A 19,237-nucleotide genomic window follows, 5' to 3' on the forward strand; every position below is an offset into this window, starting at 1 on the left:
GAGAGACTGGGATGAGATGAGGTGGCTTCTGCAATAGCCAGGGGAAGGAGCTGATGGCCAGCCAGCTTTCTCCAGCCCTACCACTTCAAACCGCGTTAGCTCTGTCGGAGCATCAAATCTGTAGTTTTACTCTCTTCTTCTTCAGATTATAGCGTGTTCAATTCCCAGCAAGTGCAGGATGAAATGGATACAAAATCCTTCGACGACATGGAGCAGAGTCTCCTGATGCTTTCGGAGACGAAGGCGGCAGCAATGAGCAATACAGCCCTCTGGAAGAAACAGGTTTCCACCATAGCGAAAGTTCATTTCCTTAGTCTCAAGCGGGAAAATAAATGTGTGAGAGTTATGTAAGTACTGGGGCTTTTCTCATTTGTATACAAATTCTCAAAACCGGTTTCAGTGACACCAGAGAAAAGGGCAGGATGTGATTAATTTTCTTCCCATAGTTACATTTAAAAAATAATAAGTATGAAGCTAGCCATTACTGTTGAATACATGCTTTTTGGGGGGCGAGGGAGATGTTGTTTTCATAGCATGCACATAAACTGGGTTGGCTTTTGCTGAATTTTAATAAAACTGAAACTTTTATTTCTTTCAGGTTGTTGCTTTTTCTGATTTTTCTTGTGGTTCAGATTTTATTGTTTTTCATACACCACATCATCAAAAATTCTGTAGCTGCTATCAAACTTTCCCCGGATTTGTACTTGCTGAAGCCCGGAGAGGACTATCACAAGTACAGGAGTCGTCTCCTGCTGCAGAATTCCACAGGTAGGAGAGCAGAGATGCTCCACGGAGAGAGCTCCTGTCTCCACCTCTCTCTTTAACGTAGCTTTTCACATCGTGGGGAAAGATGGTGTGTGCTACTTTGGGGGGTTGAGACAAACTTTTTCCTTTAAATTAACCCAAATGAAGAGTTTCCAAGTACCCAGAGATGGTAGAGAGTGAGTATCCTTTGTGCCGAAGGGTTTGGTTCGGAGATCTTCCTCCTCCTCCCGTGTCTGGTAGCCTTGTGCTCGCTATGTCATAAGATGACCCATGTGAAGGAACTGGCCAGAGGGACCTTTAGATACATCAATGTTAGAATCCTGCTACAAAGCATTCTGGAAAATTCCTTTTTGTTTCAACTTAGGATGTTTTAAAAGTGTATAGCAGCAATCCAGGCAGTAGAAACGAGCGTCTGTTTGAGCTACTGGGAATTTGTGCTTAATACAACTTAATTTCTCTGGACACCTTATCAAAGTGCTACTGGTTTCCTGCTCTCTTAGCTAATTCTCTGTTCTACTGAAACTTTTGAGTATCCTGATAGTGCTCGTTGGCAGCTCCGCTTCCTCACTGCTGCAATTAACTTGCACAAATTAATTGGAGACTGTAACAAAAAAAATTTCTTGAATTCTTTGGAGGCTGTTGAGTAGGAAGCCAAAATAAAATCATTGATGTTGTTCAAAATAGCAGAGGACTCTCTTCGGTGGGCACGTGTAAGGAAACAGTCATCCTTCTTCATAGGGTCATATCGATGAGAAAATGCATCAATAATTTTGTGTAAAATACTCGAAGCTGGTAATGCTTAATCATGTTTTCTGTCTTACACCAGAATCGGATATCGATGACATTGTCCACTCTCTTGGGAGCATGAACATACTCTGGGAGATGTTCAATGACAGTGATTACGTCTCAGCTGCACCTCACAGCGCGGCTTTAAGCGTGTTTGACCTCGAATCCAGACAGGTAAGACGGACAGACCAGCTCGGTCGTATCCCAAAGAGCAGACAAGCAGCTGGTTAGGGGCTGGGTTTGTTGTACTCCTGCCTGAAAGGCACGTATTGAGTCATATAATCAAATAATGTCATACAATATTGCTTATACAAGAGGCCTGGAAAGAGGACTTGTACTAACAGAATGGAAATATTATCAAAATAAATGTTCTTCCATAATGATAATTATGGTAGGCTAATAAAACTTCCATTCCCCTTTCTTCCCCACAAGGATACAAAAAGCCAAGAGAAATATTTTACTTCACAAGAGACCTGGTGTAGGAATTTATTTTTTTTTTACTGATACTGGCTGAATTATACAATTTGACAGAAGTATAATTCCATGGTGCTCTCATGTGTAAAGAAAAATGAGTTTCTTGGATTGTAACTATTCATTTCGATATGGTCACTGAAGGAATGTCAGAAAGATTTGAACATTGGGATCGTATTTAATCTCCAGCAAAAGAACTGCTCTGCAATATGCCAGCTCTGTCTCTCTCGGTCCCATTTTTATTCATTGCAAACTCTTAATATTAGTGTGACAGCGCAGCCCTTAGATAATGTAAATTTTTGCCTGTCTGGTTTTTAAATGCATTAGCAAGAGCCTACGAGTGCGGGTCATCATGTGTTTTGTTTTTCAGACTGTAATTGTCTGGAGCATCATTTGTCATAGCATCACAGTTACATAAAACATTCTGGGAGTTTATTCCAAATAATTTGTTCTCCACGAGCATGACTGTTTTCTTGAATTAGGTTACGTGTTATAACCACCCTGAGCGGCCCAGAGCTTCCTGCAAAGCATACTCTATTATGCAAAGATTTTTCCCGATGTTCAGGTTTGATTAAGCCCGTAGGAAAGCCCTCCCAGGGTATTACCCTTCGTGCAGAAGAATTAATATAGCACATCCTTTCCTTTCCAGAACTACGTTTTCACGATCGTATTCAACAGCACCATGGTGCATTCCCTGCCAGTTTTGATGAATATTGTAAGCAATCTACTTCTGCGCAATTTAAACGTGACGGAGAGCATTCAAATCTGGAGCAACCCCTTCATTCAGGTGAGCTGCAGCGGGGGCTGCACGGCAAAAATCACCCTTAAACACCGGGCGGGTGGCAAAGCATCCCTGGGGTGCGAGGGGGAGTGCAAAAACACGGCGTAAACAAAGGGAGAAGCTGGTACCCAGAGCACGTGGAGTAAGTCCTTGGTGGTACGGACCTTTGCAGAATTGAAGAGGACTTGAAAGGTGCCGGGATTTTGTTCTGCAGCTTGTGGGAAGTGGAGGAAAAAGGGGCTTGGAAAGAGAATGTCCTGTTCGGAATTTGGAAGGGGTTTGTTACGGGTTACCTGCAATTCTCGGAGGCTGAATGCGGGGATGCTGGAGGTCTGCTGCCTCCTGGGCAGAACTGGGGTGGCCTTTAGGAGAGGAGAGGACCCGCTGCAGGGCAGAAACGCTCTAGGAGTTTATTAGACACTCTTATAAATACTCCCCAAAACTTCCATAGGTATTTTTCTCCATGCTGCAGCTCAGACGATCTTGAGATACACAGAATATATGTTTTAGCAGTTATGGTCATGCTCCAGTTCTAAATGCATTTTTTTGGTCGCACACATTCAGGTACTGAAGAAATCTGATTTATATTTCAGAATCTTCCAGACACAATTTTCAGACTAGAGATCTATTTTGAAGCTGTGTTACTGGGAATCATTATTACCGGAATGCCACCCTATTTTGCCATGGACAATGCAGAAAACCATAAGGTAAGCTTCCAGGTGTTGATTCAGAGACTGCGCAAGAACTTGGGAACCTTGGAGTTTTGGGAAAACCCTAAGAGGTGTTTTAAGTAGATCCTTTTGCTGTGAGAGGCGCAAGGCACAGCAGTATGGACGTGACTGCTGTTTGCTGCCTGGGGTAGAGCAGATTTAGGAAAAGCCCTTTTGCTTTCTGTGGAAATGCTTTTTTTTTCTTTGGCAGCTAAAATCAGCAATAACTGGGTACCACGCTGATGCCACCTCGGTGCACAAGCAGCATATTAGAGGGAAAAACAAGATCCCGCTCACGTACCGAGGCAGCTTAACACAGTGTTCGTTTTAATTACCATTTAATTAACATTGCGTTTTCTTTTCCTGTTGCAGATCAAAGCATACACGCAGCTGAAGATAGCGGGGCTTTATCCCTCCGCTTACTGGACTGGGCAAGCCGTCGTCGACCTCCCGCTGTTCTTCTCCATCCTTGTCCTGATGATAGGCAGCCTCTTCGCCTTCCACTACGGCGTTTATTTCTACGTGGGCAAGTTCCTCGCTGTGGTGAGTGTGGTGGGGAGCAGAGCACACATGGGGATGTGAGAGCATGGTTATTATGCTGTTTTCTGCAAGCGTTTTGGTTTTTTTCTTCGATGGTTCAGCAGAATTTTTCCAACCGATACACATGGAAAATGCCTAATTAAGGCTGCTGGTGCAGAGGCACCAGTCAGGCTGCACCAAAGGCAAAATAGTACCACTTTTCATGCGGAAAAATATTCAAATTTTGGAGTTTCGTTCAGAAGTTGAATACAATGGAGCTTAAAATACCAGGATCTTCCAAGGAAGTGCTCCGTCCTTTTTTGCCCTGCTTGCTCAGTCTGCTTTGCGCTCTTTGCTGCTGATTGATAATTGCTTCATTTGCATCGGCGTGCTGCTAATGACAAGGTTACAGTGACTTTGAACACAGACCAGCTCCGCAATGAATTGCAGCATGTGATTAAATTGAAGAGACTACAAGTCTTCATGTCTTTTATATTCAGAGCAGGCTTCCCTGAGATACCAGCTGTAATTGAGAAGAATCAGATTTTCCTAGCTGCTTTCCCAGAAGCTCTGAGTTAATCAGGTTTGGGATGTGACTGTTGTGCTGCAGGGCTATTTTTCTACTGGTACATCTACCCTTGTTTTAGTTACTGCGAAAATCCTAAGGCTGAAGGTGGAATTCCTAATGTTTGCCAAAAATGTTTAGGTCAACGTTTATGGGAGCCTGTGTTGTAAAAAAATGGGAAATAGTTTTAGGAAACTGAGCGAGTGAGGTTCCTGCCTTTTATTTGTGTCTTTAGTAGTATATGCTGTATGTACCAAGGTGGCAAAATACATCAAATTAAGTGACAAAGATGAATCCAGAGTTACGTAGCACACTAAAGTAATTCCAGTTGATACTTATACAAAAAATTCACCCCTGGGTTCTTGCTGTACGTTTCCTGAGAAACTTTTCCTATCTCTGCAGATTTTTTGCCTGATCGGTTATGTCCCGTCAGTTGTGCTGTTCACTTATGTGGTCTCCTTCACGTTTAAAAAAGTCCAGAATACGAAAGAATTTTGGTCATTTATATTTTCAGTGGTGAGTAACTTTACCTTGGTTTTGGTTAGGTGGGAAGATTGGTTCTCTCCAAAGTCACAACAGGCTTCCCAGTTATTTTATTTAACTGTGTGTCCTTAATGCACAAGAAATCCAAAAAGACATTTACCAATGTCTTTGTATTACTGTCTTTGTATACTTTGTATCCTAAATGATAAAAACTTTAAAAAAAGTGCCTCAATTTGGGTAACTTATGCTTAGGGGGTCTGAACTGAATGAAAAGTGACTTTTTTTTCCCCTTTTCTTTTGTACAGACAGCCTTGCTCTGTACAGTTGTCACTGAGGTGGCCTTTTTTCTGGACTATTACCTGGTAACCACCATCCTGCATTATGTCTTCTCCATCTTCATTCCTATTTATCCTCTTATTGGCTGTCTGATTTGTTTTATAAAGGTAAGGGGACACAAGAAATCCTCTCCAGAGCACTTGTAGGTGGCTGGGGTTGGGTGAGGGTCTGTAATGATAACAAGACAGGAGTTAGCTGCCTACTGGTGTCATGTCATCCGGAGCCGTTTAACACGTGAAAAATAGCAACCGCTGGTGAAAAGTCACCTCTTTCCTCTAAGCAAAGTGTTGCAGTTTTAAAATGAGGAAAGCAGCAAGTCTTCCATTAAATATCTAAAGGAAGACCCTGCGTTTCTCAGCCTGTGGACTGAGCGAACCCAGTGACAGGAGATGGGTTAACTGGGAGCTGGTGGCTTTAAACTGGGAGCAGCCCAGGGGACTTTGATGGAAGCTGACTGGTGTCAGACTTTGGCAAGCAGGGTCTCTGCAGAGCTCGGAAAGCGCTTGAGCAACAGGACTTGAGCGACTGATTTGGGATTAAAGTGCGGTGTAGAATACGCAGCCTCTGGTAGGTGATTATTTGCTCGAATGTGGTTTCTTTGCATTGTCAGGTCTCGTGGAAAGGCAAGCGAAAGAATGGAGGGTACTACGACCCGTGGGACCGGCTGCTGGTGGCAGTTATAGCTGTAAGCCTGGTTATTTGGTTATCACCTGCCATATTTGCTGTAGAGAATTGCTGACTCTTGCTGGGAGGCCCCTTCTGTTCAGGCGTCTTTATTAATAAAGATTTAATCTAATGCTCAGCATCACTGGAGCCTGCAGCTTTGCAACCTGTTGCAGAATGAACAGTATAAGCAAAAGCTGCTGTGCCTACCAGCTCAACATCTGCCGTTTCAATATCTTATTAACGGTGCCGATATTAGTCCTGATTATTACGGGAGTCCGTGCTGATGGAGCAAGAACTCCAGAGCAGGGGACAGTCCCTTCTCTCTCCAAAAACCCCAGATAATTGCCATTAAATCTAACCAGGCTCTGGTTGTGCGTCTTCAGCATCAAGCCACTGAGCAGCATCTAATGATGTATTTTATCTTCTCGGAAATGTCAGCATTTCTCTGGTGGTGAAGAGCTGGAGCTTCTTGTCGCTCATCGCACTGGTGGGATCACCCATAGGGGTGATCACCCTCCGAGTGACCAGAGCTGCATTTCTCTGTTTTAGCCCTATTTGCAGTGTGTCGTGTGGCTCTTCCTGCTGCGATGTTTCGAGCTGAAGAATGGAGGGAGGACCGTTAGAGAGGATCCATTTTTCAGGTGTGTCTCTGTTGAATAGACTTTTAAAAAGTAATAGTCCAAATAAGCCGTTTTTAAAAGTGATGCTGGTGATGAAACTGGAGTATGCAGTGTATAGCTAGGGGGGATATTGCAAAAAATAAAATACCTTTTGGTTGTATCCCATCCCAAGTGTCTAAAGAGTTTGTTTTCCTAACTTCAGTTGTCTGAAATTCAGTCAGTAAAGTGCAGAAATAGGTTTTTTTTACTTCCTTTTAAGTTATATCAGTGCAAAATGAGGAATTTTGTAAGGATGTCCCCTATATAAAAATAGGGGAACTTCCTTTCCCATTGCATGGCTAGAGATCCCGTACCCCAACAAAGAGCTCAGCATGAAGACGACATAGTTGCAATCGTTGACAGCTCTTTCTGCTCTTTTGGGGCTTCTCAGATGTGTTGCAGAAATGTGTTACTCCTGGGTTTGGCAAACACAGATCGCTTTCTGTATCAAAGCAGTGAGCAGATCTCAACTGAATGCCAAGAACGGCATTATCTTGTTTTCTTCCCCTTAGAAAATGTTTTACAAAAGCTAAAACCTGGAAGTTCCCAGATGTCCCGCATGACGAGAATGAAGATGAAGACGTGAAGGCAGAGAGGCTGCGAGTCCAAGAAATCCTGAGCAGCCCCAAAAGTGAGGAGGTAATGCCGTGCACCTGTGGGCACTACCCAAAACCCAAATTTGGAGGTTTTCCCAGAGCTGCTGGGATCTGCAGCCGCTTCTCTCTTCTCTACTAGATGCCAGCAATCCTGGTCAGCAGCTTGCACAAAGAGTTTGATGAAAGAAGGGAATTTCTGCTGGGGAGAAAAATAAAGAAAGTGGCAACGAAACATGTTTCTCTCTGCGTAAAAAAAGGTAGGAGTTCAATTACTTGCTGTTCAGCTGTTTTATTCACAAAAACAACTCCTGAATCCATTTATCATGGGCAATGTTTTGTGTCGTCCTTTCTTTAGGAGAAATACTGGGTTTGTTAGGACCCAACGGAGCTGGGAAAAGCACGTTAATTAATATGCTCGTTGGAGAGATCGAGCCAACCAGTGGGCAAGTACGTTACGTGCTAAATAGAAAACGAATCTATATTTAAATGTCTTTATTATTATTGCAAGCATTCCCAAGAGGTTTTTGCTAAAACTTTACAAAAAGAGTTCTGAAACTTAGAATATTATTGAGTAAGGTCTATCCGTTTTCCGTGCAGGTTCTGATGGGAGATTGTTCTTTTGGCCTGAACAGCGAAGATGACTCAGTGAAATTTGTGGGGTACTGTCCTCAAACGAATCCGCTTTGGCCTGATATTACATTGCAGGAACACTTTGAAATTTATGGCGCTATCAAAGGAATGAGTCAGACTGATGTTAAGGAAGTCATAAAACGGTAAGCAGTTTACTTAGAAATGTTTAAGGTTTAGCTATCTTTTTCTTAGCAGGTTTGGGGTTTTTTTCACTTTTTCTAATGCAATCTTTTTGTCATTTAAGTTTGATTGGATCTTTTCAGCAAGTTCAGCAAGTGTCAATTTATAGGTTAGGAGATACAGATTCAGCCACACAAAATTCAACTGGTATTTGGGGTTTTTGTTTTTTGGGGGTTTTTTTTTGGTTTTTTTTAAGTTACGAAGTGCTAAGGATGACCTTTGCAGAGGCTGCAGGGGTGGGGAGTCCAGGGCTTGGAGCTGTTTCTGGGTTGTCACTGCAGGTTCCTCTAGGACAAGAGGCAGGTGGTTTTGCATGGAAGCGCCCAGCTCCGATTCTGCTTATTGCTTTGCTTTTTTTATACTTTATATACAAATATTTGTAACCGAGCTCTTCAAATGAGACCGCTTGCGTACTGTGCGATGAGGGGGAAGGCGAACCATACCCTTCACGGCTTTTCACGTGTGGTCCTCCCCCCTTCCGCAGCATCGCGAGTGCCCTGGATTTAAAAGACCACCTGCAGAAGACAACGAAGAAGCTGGGCGTAGGGCTGAAACGCAAGGTAGGAGGGAGCTTCCCGAGCTGCCGTGTTGGGTGTCTCCAGCAGCCGTTGTGTCCTTACCCTTTTGGTTTTTTTTCTGCCTTCCTCCCAGCTCTGCTTTGCCCTCAGTATGCTGGGCAACCCCCGGGTCACGCTCTTGGATGAACCGTCAACTGGGATGGATCCAAAAGCCAAGCAGCACATGTGGTGAGCGTCACCAGGGCCACGCTGGCCCCGGGCTCGATTCTTTTTGGGAGTTTGTCCGATTTTACGTGTGCGTTATCCCTGTTAACGCTAGGGAGAGCCATAGATGGGGAGTCAGCCCAACCGTAGGGCCGGGTGCGCTTCATCTCTGTCCTCTCCCAGAACAGCTCGGAGATTTAAAGCTTGAAAGTCAAAAGGAATCTTTAAAATAATGTAAGGAGCACGAGATTCGAGTCACATTTGTGAAAAATTCAGGTGTTAATTGTTGCTGTGGGAGCAGTATCGGCCCGTAAAATAACGGGTTTGCGTTTGACCATCACACTCCTCTTTTCCTGCTAACCCAGGATTTACCGTTACGTGCCAGGTGTTTTATTCAGGGATGTTTTTTTGTGGTTATGTTTTGTAGGAGGGCAATTCGAGCAGCGTTCAAAAATAAGGAGAGAGCAGCTATCCTGACCACTCACTACATGGAAGAGGCAGATGCCGTCTGTGACCGTGTGGCCATCCTGGTGTCCGGGCAGCTCAGGTACCGCCGGAGCCCTCCCCTGCGGGTGGGTGTTGTGGCAGGGAGGATAGGACAGTGTCATTTAGAATAGATTTCTTCGAAAAATATAGGCAGACAATTTTTTTGCACCTTAAACTTGGAGCAAAATTCAACTTAAACTGCAAAAAGGGTCTGTTGGAAGTTAGGCTGCTTTTTGAGTGTGGTGTAACAGGTCCAACTCTTATTTTCTCTCTGCAATTGGTAGATGTATAGGTACTGTCCAACACCTGAAGAGTAAGTTTGGCAGAGGATACTTCTTGGAAATGAAATTAAAAGAAACAGCAGACGTACAGCAGGTGGAGTATCTGCAGAGACAGATTTTGCACATCTTCCCAAACGCGAATCGTCAGGAAAGGTGAAGTTTAACAAATACACAGAAAGTATTGATATTCGTACAAGCCCCTGATTTCTCAGCAGCTCCTTAGCACCAAGTAGGGAATGCCACGATAGTAAAATTGAAAAAAAAAAATATTTACATGTAGCTTAAAAAAAAAAAAAAAAAGAGGAAGGGTTTTGCAGGCCAGCGAAAGCTGCCAGGGCGGCGGTTGTGAGCCCTGCGTGCAGATGTTCGGCCCGGAGGAAGCAAAACTGGATTTCTGCATAGCTGTTGCCTGACAGCTTCCTCCTTGGTTTGGGGCCTCTGGGAGATGGGTAAAATCTGAGTCACTGAGTCACTGGCCCTTACCTAGAAATGCTTGGACGTTTTCTGGGAGTACTTCAAAGTTTGAGGGTGGGTGGGTTGGTTTTCCCCCAACCGCTTTGAATTTCTGCCATATGAACTCGAGGGTCCGGCTTGGTGATGGCTGAGGAGACCCTCCCAAAAGGGCACTGCAGGCATCCTGTAAGGAGCATTCCTCAAACGTGGGAGATCTGGAAGAGAGTTCATTTTTCAGAAGCAAACGTGTGGGGTGGAGCAGCTCCCTGCTCTGGGGTCTGGATTGCGGGAACCGCTGCATGATGCAAAGTCCCAAAAGATCCTGTGACCTCTGTCTGAGTTCATTTGAAAGGCAAAACCTCATCACTTTGGGAGTTCCAGGCAGCGATTTTTCTTTCCTGACTTTATAGGCAGAACATAAATGGTTGAATCTTAGCTGAAGAACGTATAAATCATAGAGCGGTCTCAAGGGATCTCAGCTGATGCACCTGGACCTGGACCTCTGAGCCAGGTTCTCGGCTGCTCTCCTGGAGCGGCATCGTTCCTGTTGTCTTGTCTGATGATGACAACTAGTCAAAATGCCTGGAGTAACCTTCAGAAAAAGAGTTTAAATCCATTCACTTGGATATTAATGGTTTTGCTTTGAGTAATATTACCTGAAGCTAAATTTGCTTTGTTTCTTTGTTCCAGTTTTGCTTCTATTTTGGCGTATAAAATTCCTAAAGAAGATGTGCAGTCGCTTTCACATTCTTTTTCCAAGCTGGAAGAAGGTAATTAAGCACTTGCCACGCATCACGTAGAGAAATCATTTTGTCTCCCATAACTGACGCATTTGCCGTACAGTGGCACTTTGCATTTCTGTTCCAAATTCAGTTAATTTATTTTTTCTATTATTATTGATGTTCCCAACTCTTTTTCTTGTGAAATGAGGAGTAAGTGCCTGTACCAGCTTAAAATGCTTTAAATCCAGTTGTGTCAGACAGTGAAGTATTGCTAAATATGTGGTCTCATTAATTCTTTTAACAGTAAAACACGCCTTTAACATCGAGGAGTACAGCTTTTCTCAGGCAACACTGGAACAGGTATGTTAAAGCAGATTATATTTCGTGGAAGTAAACCCTGCCAGACGAAGGTGTTGCAGGTTTTTTGACGGGGTTTTCGCAGACGTCGAGTGGATTCACTTTGCCCCTGCCCTATAAGAGTCGTGCATCCAAATCTGGGCAAGTCGTAGTGGATGGAGGGGTTGATGAGCCCTGCGCAGGCAGCTTGTCCTCTGTGCCCGGCTTTCAGGCAGCTGGGGCTGCTCTGCTGACGCCTCTTTGGGCATTTTTGGGGAACTGAAGTCCCCTTTTCCAAAGTGAATTGGGACTGCCAGTTCCCCTGCTCCTCTTTATTCCCATTTTCTCCTTTAAAAATAAGATGCCAACTGCAGTGACTGGAGCAAAATAAATTTGTGGCGTTAGTGGAAATGTTGTTCTGATTTATTCAAAAGACAGGCATTGCTGTTCATTTCTGAAAGGAGCATAAAGCTGAGGCTTATTATTGCTTATTCTGGATTAGTTATTGCTGACAGTAAATGTCCTTCAGCGTGTATTTGGTCCAACTTCCTTTTCATTGAGCTCTTGAAGAAATAAGGTGGGAGGGTAGGAACAAGGAGAAAAAAAAACTTGAAATACTAAAAACTTCCTTCTCGGAGATGAAGAATACATTCAATACTCTTGAGGTTTTTAGCATGAATTCTATTTGTGACCAAGAAAGTTCCTACAAGGAGCGTGGCGTATTCACGTCCTTTCTGTCTGCTCCAGGTTTTCGTCGAGCTTGCTAAAGAGCAGGAGGAGGAGGACAGCAGCTTCGGCACCCTGAACAGCACGCTGTGGTGGGAGAGGACCCAAGAAGACAGAGTCATTTTCTGAGCTCCTTACGGTCCACGTCTGCTCGGCAGCTCCTGTTTTGTGCCCGCGATGATCCTCCGCGTGCGTGGAAAACGTCAGAGCTGGGATGGACGAGGAAAATTGTATTTGGAAGCACCGAGCGCGTTCCACCATCCCGGCCTTAGGAATAACGCCGCGCTGGCGGTGAGCATCCCCACCCGTTATTCTGGCTGATCTGAAATTCCTCCTCCCCTCGCTGGTTTCCCAGTTGGCGTGGAGCGAGAAGACGCTGCCACGACAGTCGGTCATCTCCTGGGGTCGGTCGCTTCTGCGGGACCACCCGCCTGCTCGGTTGGACTGCACCGGTGTCGGGGCTGCCTGCCGGAGGTTGGGTTCTCCTTACTGGAAACCGTGTGTTTGAGCAAAGCCGGTTGCCGCTGGAGCATCTCGCCCCGCGGGACCCGCTCGCTGGTTCGCAGGGTCTCGCCGTGCCCTCGGTCGGGCATTGCTGCCTGCCCGGCGAGGTGCCGTGCCGACACGCGTCCCTACGAGGTCCCGCTCCCCCGCCGGCTGATCCGTCCCTGCTTCTGCTTAGAAGATGCACCTGCTTAGAAAAAAGGGGAAAAAACACTCCAAAGTAATCGTATTCATTGCAAAGAGGGTCCTGAATTCCACTGCGAGCTTAGCTTGGTATCCAACCAACGTGAAAATATTCATTTACAGATATAATATGGCACTTGTCGACACTTATATTCCTTTCTACCGCAAGTTGGCGGATGTGGCTAACTCCTGCTGCCTTTCTGGGTGGCATTGATGTTTGTAATGCATGCACTGTGGGCTTAGAGGGGGTGTACAGAAGCGGATGCTTTCTTTCCCCCGCTTGGTAAAAGTACAAAGACATAACTGCGTAGTTACGGGATTTGCAGAGATGTGAGTATTTCTTGTCTTCCTTAAAAACAGGCTAATTCTTTCGTTGGGTGTAACGACATGTATCCTGCCAGCTGCTTTTAGAGACAGTCCTTTTTAGATGTTTTCATTTTTCTTGACAGTGAATTCATAAGTGCGCGCAACAGTATTTCCTAATCCGTCTTTGTTGTGATAGCAGTAAGTAATGCAGTAGTGTGCTCAGCACAGGAACGTTTTCATTGTCCTGGCCTGGCATTTTTTCATTCACCTTTGTAAACCCAAAAGAAAAAGATCCAAATTCACAACCTCATCGGTAGCAATGGTGCCTTTGGTTTGCATAGAAAAGCACTAAGAAGAGCAGAATATGTGATCCTTTATCCTAAGATATGACAGATGTATGTTGAAAATATATTATTTTTTTGTTTTTTCTACACAAAGCTATCATCACTTTTTTTAGTTTTATAAGGTGAAATTAAAGATTGCTAACAGTTCGTTGTGTTCTGCAATGAACAAATATAGAGATGCATTTATATTGAGACGTTGGCTTCATAAGTCATATCAATTATGTCTCTTCACACTAAAGTTAGAAAAGACCTTTGTTTTTCTTGAGAAAACTCAAAAAACTGTGGGTTAAGGTGGAGCTGTGTGTCCCAACTGTTTGTAATTATCGGGCAATAATGTATGTAGTACGTCTGATAATGGTTTATCATCGCGTGGAGCCAAAATCTGTTGTCATTAGCTTCTTACTCTACTGTGGGGAGATGTGAGCTTGTTACGTACAACTTTTGCTTCCTCTTTTGTACCTGCAGATTGCATATAAATGTAGAGATTTTGTTTTGTAGTTAAAATCTGAGCCCAAGAACTGCAGAAACGCCTGGACGTCCCGTTTGCTTCCCCAGACGAAGGTCCCTTGCCCTCAGGAGCGCAGACGGTGAATCTGCCCGTTTTGATGAGCCCTGAGCCACGGTACTTGCGTATGCCCCGATCTCCTGTGCTGGAAACGAAACAGAGGTAAAGAACGGGATTAAAGCCGCAGCCTTGAAACTGCAGCTCCCGTAGCAATCTTTCCAGGGCTGAAGCTTCCCTGTAGGAAAACAAAAATGACTCAAATTCAGCTCTTTTGTTTATGCTGCCTTTTATTTAGCCCCTGGGAATCCCCAGCCCGTTGCTCCCAGCTGCATCCCTGCTGCTGGCCGGTATCTCTGAGCATTTTCCTTTATATGGAGCAAAGGTGGGACCCAGAATTTTATCTCACGATACTTTCCCATGTATGTACATACAAGTTAAGCGTGTCTTCTCCAAGTCCCACGTTTCTTACTTTGGTCTCTCTTTGTAAATGGTGTTTCAGCTGAGTGTCATCTGCACGTCTGTCCAGCAATGTACAGCACGCTCTTTTCACCTGAACTTACGAAAGCACAGTTGTGACCTGTTAGCCTTGCTGTCGTCTTCTAATTTTATTCTTTAACTTATAGTCAGAGTTAATAGTCTGTAAAGTGGTTCTGTACTGTCTGGATGATGTCACCCAATTTCAAATAGTTTCTTATTTTCTAAAGCTTCAAATGGATCATATGAAAACTTTCATTAGCAGCTAGATTTTCTCAGTTTGGTACTGTTCTTGATTACCCTGGAGTAACCCAGTTGATGGTGGCACTGTACTTATGCAGCTACACGTACAAAGAATTTGGCTCAGAAGTTCACTGTGTAGTTGGGTGGGATCTTGGTGTGGTGACATCATGTGTCAATGTGGTCTAAGATGCCACCCCAAAACATCACTGTAATTGTAGTGTATTGTATCAGAAGTCTTTCAAAGTGTCACACGATGTCTGTAATTACCAGAATAGGGAAAAACACATGGAAAATTAAACCAGAGAATCCCCTGGAAATGCGAGAGCTTTATTCCTGCAATTTTAAGTCCCTTTGTTCAGCCGTGATCAGTGACATGCCAAATCCCAGCCATACAATACACACACCCAGTTTGTGCTCTGGGAGATAAACCAGAGACGAGGCAGCTGGATTTGGGCTGACTGTGGGACTTGGGGCAAATCAAATCAGTTTGTGCCACTGTTCCCAGGTACAATGGGTTTAGTTACCTCGCAGGGTTGTTGTGAGAAATAGTTAGCTGGTATATCCAAAATTTGGAAGATGCATTTACTTTGTGGTATTATTATAAGGGCGTATTTTTCTATGGAGGAATTTAATGTTCTGATTTATTTTTTTTTTTACATTACCAAGAAAAGCCCTTATTTAAAAATATCTCTGTATAGCAAGTGAAGTCTATTGCATAGCCAACATCCAGTACTCTGGTAGCAGAAGCAGAAGGTATTGAGTCTAAAGGTGACACTCCTCCTGATGTTGCCATCAGGGACTTGGAATCATTTGCAGTTTATTTTATACACCTGCCTTTCTCTTACCACTTTGCTGTATTTGTAAAGTCAAGGTTTTTCCTTTTCCAGCAGAAAGTACTACCAAAATAAAGATGGATTGTATTGTTAGATGCTTGTGTTTCTATCACACGTGTGTTTTGCCGTGCTAGAAATGGAGCCTTCGCTCTTCCCTGGGGTGCACCGGGGTTTGCAGGGGAGGGGGCTCGGGCAGAGCACGGGGGGGGGCCCGGCTCTTGACATGGCTGGGGGGTGTCAGGCTGCAGTAATTGCGTATTTTTAATTGAATTCAGGGAACTGCAGTATTGCAACACTTGGGATTCGACCGCCCGCAGTTGTGTCACGTTTCGCAGCCGGATTCATTCAGCCCAACTTCAGGCTAGGAGCGACCCCGCGGCAGCTGCGCGCTCCTGGCGCGGCACGTCGTGCATCTGCCGGGGTGAATCGCCTTCATCTGCTCGAAAATTAACCCCACGGAAAAAAAAAAAAAAAATTCATTTTTCTGGTTGGATCCGTGCCCGAGATGAACTCTCTGGGTGGCTGGATGGGCGCGAGGGGCGGCGAAACGCTGCCGGTGAGAGGTTTGGCTGAAGGTGGGACGCGAAGCCGTGGTCTACGGGGATGGAACACGCTGCCAGCTCCCAGTGTGACCCACTGGTGAGGAGGAGGAGGAGGAGGAGGAGGAGGTCCACCTCCAGCCCTGGGGGTCAGTTAAGGAAAGGACCTCGCCAAATGAAAGGGGTTTGTGCTCCCTGGACCCCTCAGTGGGGAGGAAAATCACCCCAAAGAAATTTAATCTGAACTTGGTGAAAGTTCCCAGGTTTTTTTTCCATGGTGTGTTAAGGGCAGCGTGCCGTTTATTTTTGTTAAAGCTGTACAATTAATTTGTTCCCTTGTAATGCTTCCTTTAAGAGATCTTCAGAAAGTCCCTAATTTAGCATGCTGAATTTCTCCTAGATAAGAGTTTCCTGGAGCTTTCAGTTCTCCTTTTGCCCAAAATGTGTTGCTTGGAGGGTGCTGGCTCCATCCCCAGCCCCTCTCCTCCTCCTGGTAGATATAAGGGCTGATCCAGGGCTGGTCCTAAGTCCCCTTCTCAGAAATCTTGTGGAGCAACCGCTTGGGGATTTAATTAATGATATTTTGAGATGCTACGTGCTCTCTAGCTGCTCTTCAGTGAAGCCCCAACAGGTTGCCTTGGACTGGGATCCCACTTCGGCAGCACCCGGTCCGCAGGATGGGAAACCCCAAGGTGCGCTCAGAGCAGGTAACTTTTTTTTTGTGTGTTAAAATGCATTTTCTGTAGATAACGTGCAGGCGTGTCAGGACTCCGCACTGCGCCAGGTAGTGCCAGCACACGATGGCATAGGGTAAGTGTCAGAAACGTCGTGGGTTTTTAGTTTTTTTAGTGAAGTGCATCCGAGATGTGCTTTTTGCAGTTACAAGGAGCCTTCCCCATTTCTCCGTTGTTGCCCAAGGGGAAGTGATGCGGAAAAATGCTCTGCTCCTCTCCTAGATGAGCTCATTCCTTGAAAATGAGTAAAATCGGCAGCTGCAGAAGAGCTACGGCCTTTTGTTAAGCAACAACCAGCCGGCTCTTGTGTTTTTAGTCAGCTCTGCAAATCAAATGCAGAGTCCTCAAGCTGTTGAAGTTCCAGGACAGTCAAATTCCTTTTTAACTAGTTGAATTACCATGTGGCTGTAAGCCCCTCCAACTCATTTGGCTTTCCTGGATTATCTGATTTCCTCACCTCCCTGTTTTGAATGCACATCCATTAGAAAGCTATTTTTAAAAAAAAAAAACAACAAACCCCATACTGATTCCAGCTCTGTGGCAGCTGCTGGAAAAGCAATTAAAAGGAGTGGGAATTAAAAAAAAAAAAAAAAAAATTAAAAATGAAGGGGAAAAGAGAAACAAGAAATAAAAATCCCGTTGGACCTCGGATGTAGGATTCACCTCTGCAGAGGAAGGAGTGCTTGCTGACTCAGGCTCTGAGCAAGATGGGGAGAAGGCAGCGAAGTTCTCCCTCCAGAAAAGCTCGGGCTTTGCCACGGTTCACGTTCACCCCATCTCGAAGCACGCAGCTCTCCTGCCGCGGCTCTCCCCAGAATTTGCAAGCCTGGTAGAAACACGCTGTTAGATTGGATGCCGTGCACGTGTCGTGTTAAATACTGAAAAATATCCCGTTAATATCTGCAAGCTCTAGGCCAGCTGGTTGTAGGGGTTGCTCCAGAAGCATTGAGAGTGCTCGCACCGCTGGGACCGGACTCTGACGTCAGGCTGGAGAGGGGCATGGCTATCGGGCTGTGCTACAGCGTTGAACCCTCTCCAGGACTGCAAAAAGACGAAGAGCCCAGACATCTCAGAGCTGAAGGAGACGTATTTCTAATGGAAAACACGTTATCAGGTAAGGAGTTGCATGCTTCTCTTCTGTGAAGGGGAAATTATACCTAGGGCGTTTTCATGCAGGGGTTGTGTTCGGTGATTAATTTTTGCCTTATTATTTTAATACAGTCTTATGCTGAATGCATAAGAGCTGTACTTCCCAGCTCTGTTCTCTGACAAACATCAAGCTTTGCATCAAAATGTTTAAGGGCAAAGGAGCAAAAATATTCTGCTTTTCTGGGTGTGCAGGGATTTTGATTCTGGCTGCTGATGTACTTTGGCTCTAAGCAAAGAGCCACAGGTTGAGCGCTGGGTCTTCCCATCTAACGATCCCTCCCTTCGCTCCCCCTCCTCCAGCCTTGCTATCACCAATAAAGGCTTCTAAAACCACAGGCCCCCAAATTTCATTTCTCTGTATGAATTAAGGTATTGAACTTTGATACAGGGCAGGCTTAGGGCTGTTTTTCTCGAGTGGAGAGTAGGAAAAAAACCTGTTTAAAAAACTGCGTGTTAAAGAGTAGAGTCAGTACAAATCTATCTCATATTTATCAGGAGTTAAAGACAGGGCTGCATAGGGGCCAGATGCAGTTTTTTTGTGACTGCAATAACTGGCAAACAGGAGGGTGTGGAGAGGGCACGTTCACCTCTGCGCTCCCCACACGCAGGAATTAATTATTGGCTCTCGGAAAGCTGGCGGCTCCTCTGGGAAGCACGAGATGCATCACACGTTGCTTTCTTCGTAGCTAGCATTGAGAGGTTCCTACCAGTGCTCCTGAAGAGCAGCTTGCTTTTAGGAGCTAGTCACAATATGCTCTGTTAATTTTTTATTAGAGGGAAAAAAAAAAAAGTCTGAGGAGGTGCCAAATAGGAAATCCCTGAGATGGTAAATAAATGACGTGGTTATATGGGACATTCCTTCCTGGGACAACCTTTGGTATAGCAGAGCTAGGCAGGGGATCCCAGCAGAAGTTACCGCAGTGCCTAGGGCTTGTGTTCCTGGAGAGCATTTAAGGGAGCCCTCGGGAGGGAAACGCTTCCAGAGACATCCACTTTTACAAGCTCTTAACTGGTTTCAAGCTTCTCAAACATCGTTGCCTCCAGATAAATTTCTGGTGTTTGGGTTTTCGTCTTCTGAATCTGAAGTTTTGAATCTCGGGTCTTGTAGAGGCGTCTCTCCTGCTTACGTTTTGTGTCTTTTGGTATCTCATTGAAAGTTAACTTCTTCCTGACGAAGTTCGTGCAGCACTTGTAGGCAGCAGCACTTGTAGGCAGCATCACTTGTTTGAATTTCTGGCTGCATGTTTCAGCTTCCAGCAGTATTTGCTTCTTGCTCTACTGACAAAAATAAGATTAAAACTGATAGAAATTTAGTTGGAATTTTCTAAAAAGTTTTAGATTAGCTCCATCTTTTTTTTAATGAAGCGTTTGTTACATAGAAATTCAGTGCAGTTTTTACCAGACCATCATGTTCTCCATGTTATCCAAATACTCCGGCATGAACCTTTGTTTACCACCCCAACATCCTGGGCTGGGCTGCTGCTTTCAGTTCACAACAACTGAAATCCAGACCTGGGGGGGGGGGGGGGGGGGGGGGGCACCTCCAGACA

General features: G+C 44.9%; 1 protein-coding gene across 4 annotated transcripts in view; it reads left to right on the plus strand.

Moving 5' to 3' along the window:
* Window positions 1-15,065, plus strand: part of ABCA5 (ATP-binding cassette, sub-family A (ABC1), member 5) — a 31,099-nt gene extending 16,034 nt beyond the window's left edge. Inside the window, exons 20-41 of one of the 4 annotated variants that reach the window (XR_775096.1) lie at window positions 146-347; window positions 599-768; window positions 1,592-1,725; window positions 2,672-2,809; window positions 3,397-3,510; window positions 3,886-4,056; window positions 5,000-5,113; window positions 5,386-5,523; window positions 6,027-6,101; window positions 6,632-6,723; window positions 7,254-7,380; window positions 7,477-7,594; window positions 7,693-7,784; window positions 7,935-8,110; window positions 8,632-8,707; window positions 8,799-8,893; window positions 9,297-9,416; window positions 9,640-9,789; window positions 10,780-10,859; window positions 11,116-11,171; window positions 11,895-13,877; window positions 14,011-15,065. Coding sequence is in view for 1 of the 4 variants with exons in the window: in XM_010578583.1 (XP_010576885.1) it covers window positions 146-347; window positions 599-768; window positions 1,592-1,725; window positions 2,672-2,809; window positions 3,397-3,510; window positions 3,886-4,056; window positions 5,000-5,113; window positions 5,386-5,523; window positions 6,027-6,101; window positions 6,632-6,723; window positions 7,254-7,380; window positions 7,477-7,594; window positions 7,693-7,784; window positions 7,935-8,110; window positions 8,632-8,707; window positions 8,799-8,893; window positions 9,297-9,416; window positions 9,640-9,789; window positions 10,780-10,859; window positions 11,116-11,171; window positions 11,895-12,002 (2,546 nt within the window). In the remaining 3 variants the exon portion in view is untranslated. Of the gene's footprint in view, window positions 1-145; window positions 348-598; window positions 769-1,591; window positions 1,726-2,671; window positions 2,810-3,396; window positions 3,511-3,885; window positions 4,057-4,999; window positions 5,114-5,385; window positions 5,524-6,026; window positions 6,102-6,631; window positions 6,724-7,253; window positions 7,381-7,476; window positions 7,595-7,692; window positions 7,785-7,934; window positions 8,111-8,631; window positions 8,708-8,798; window positions 8,894-9,296; window positions 9,417-9,639; window positions 9,790-10,779; window positions 10,860-11,115; window positions 11,172-11,894 lie in introns of all 4 variants that reach the window. The other 3 variants (XR_775095.1, XR_775097.1, XM_010578583.1) reach the window with 3 other exon arrangements.
* Window positions 15,066-19,237: the final 4,172 nt, after the last annotated feature.

Source organism: Haliaeetus leucocephalus, unplaced genomic scaffold (genome assembly GCF_000737465.1).
Source record: "Haliaeetus leucocephalus isolate CR32 unplaced genomic scaffold, Haliaeetus_leucocephalus-4.0 Scaffold646, whole genome shotgun sequence".
In the NCBI taxonomy this organism is placed as follows: domain Eukaryota; kingdom Metazoa; phylum Chordata; class Aves; order Accipitriformes; family Accipitridae; genus Haliaeetus; species Haliaeetus leucocephalus.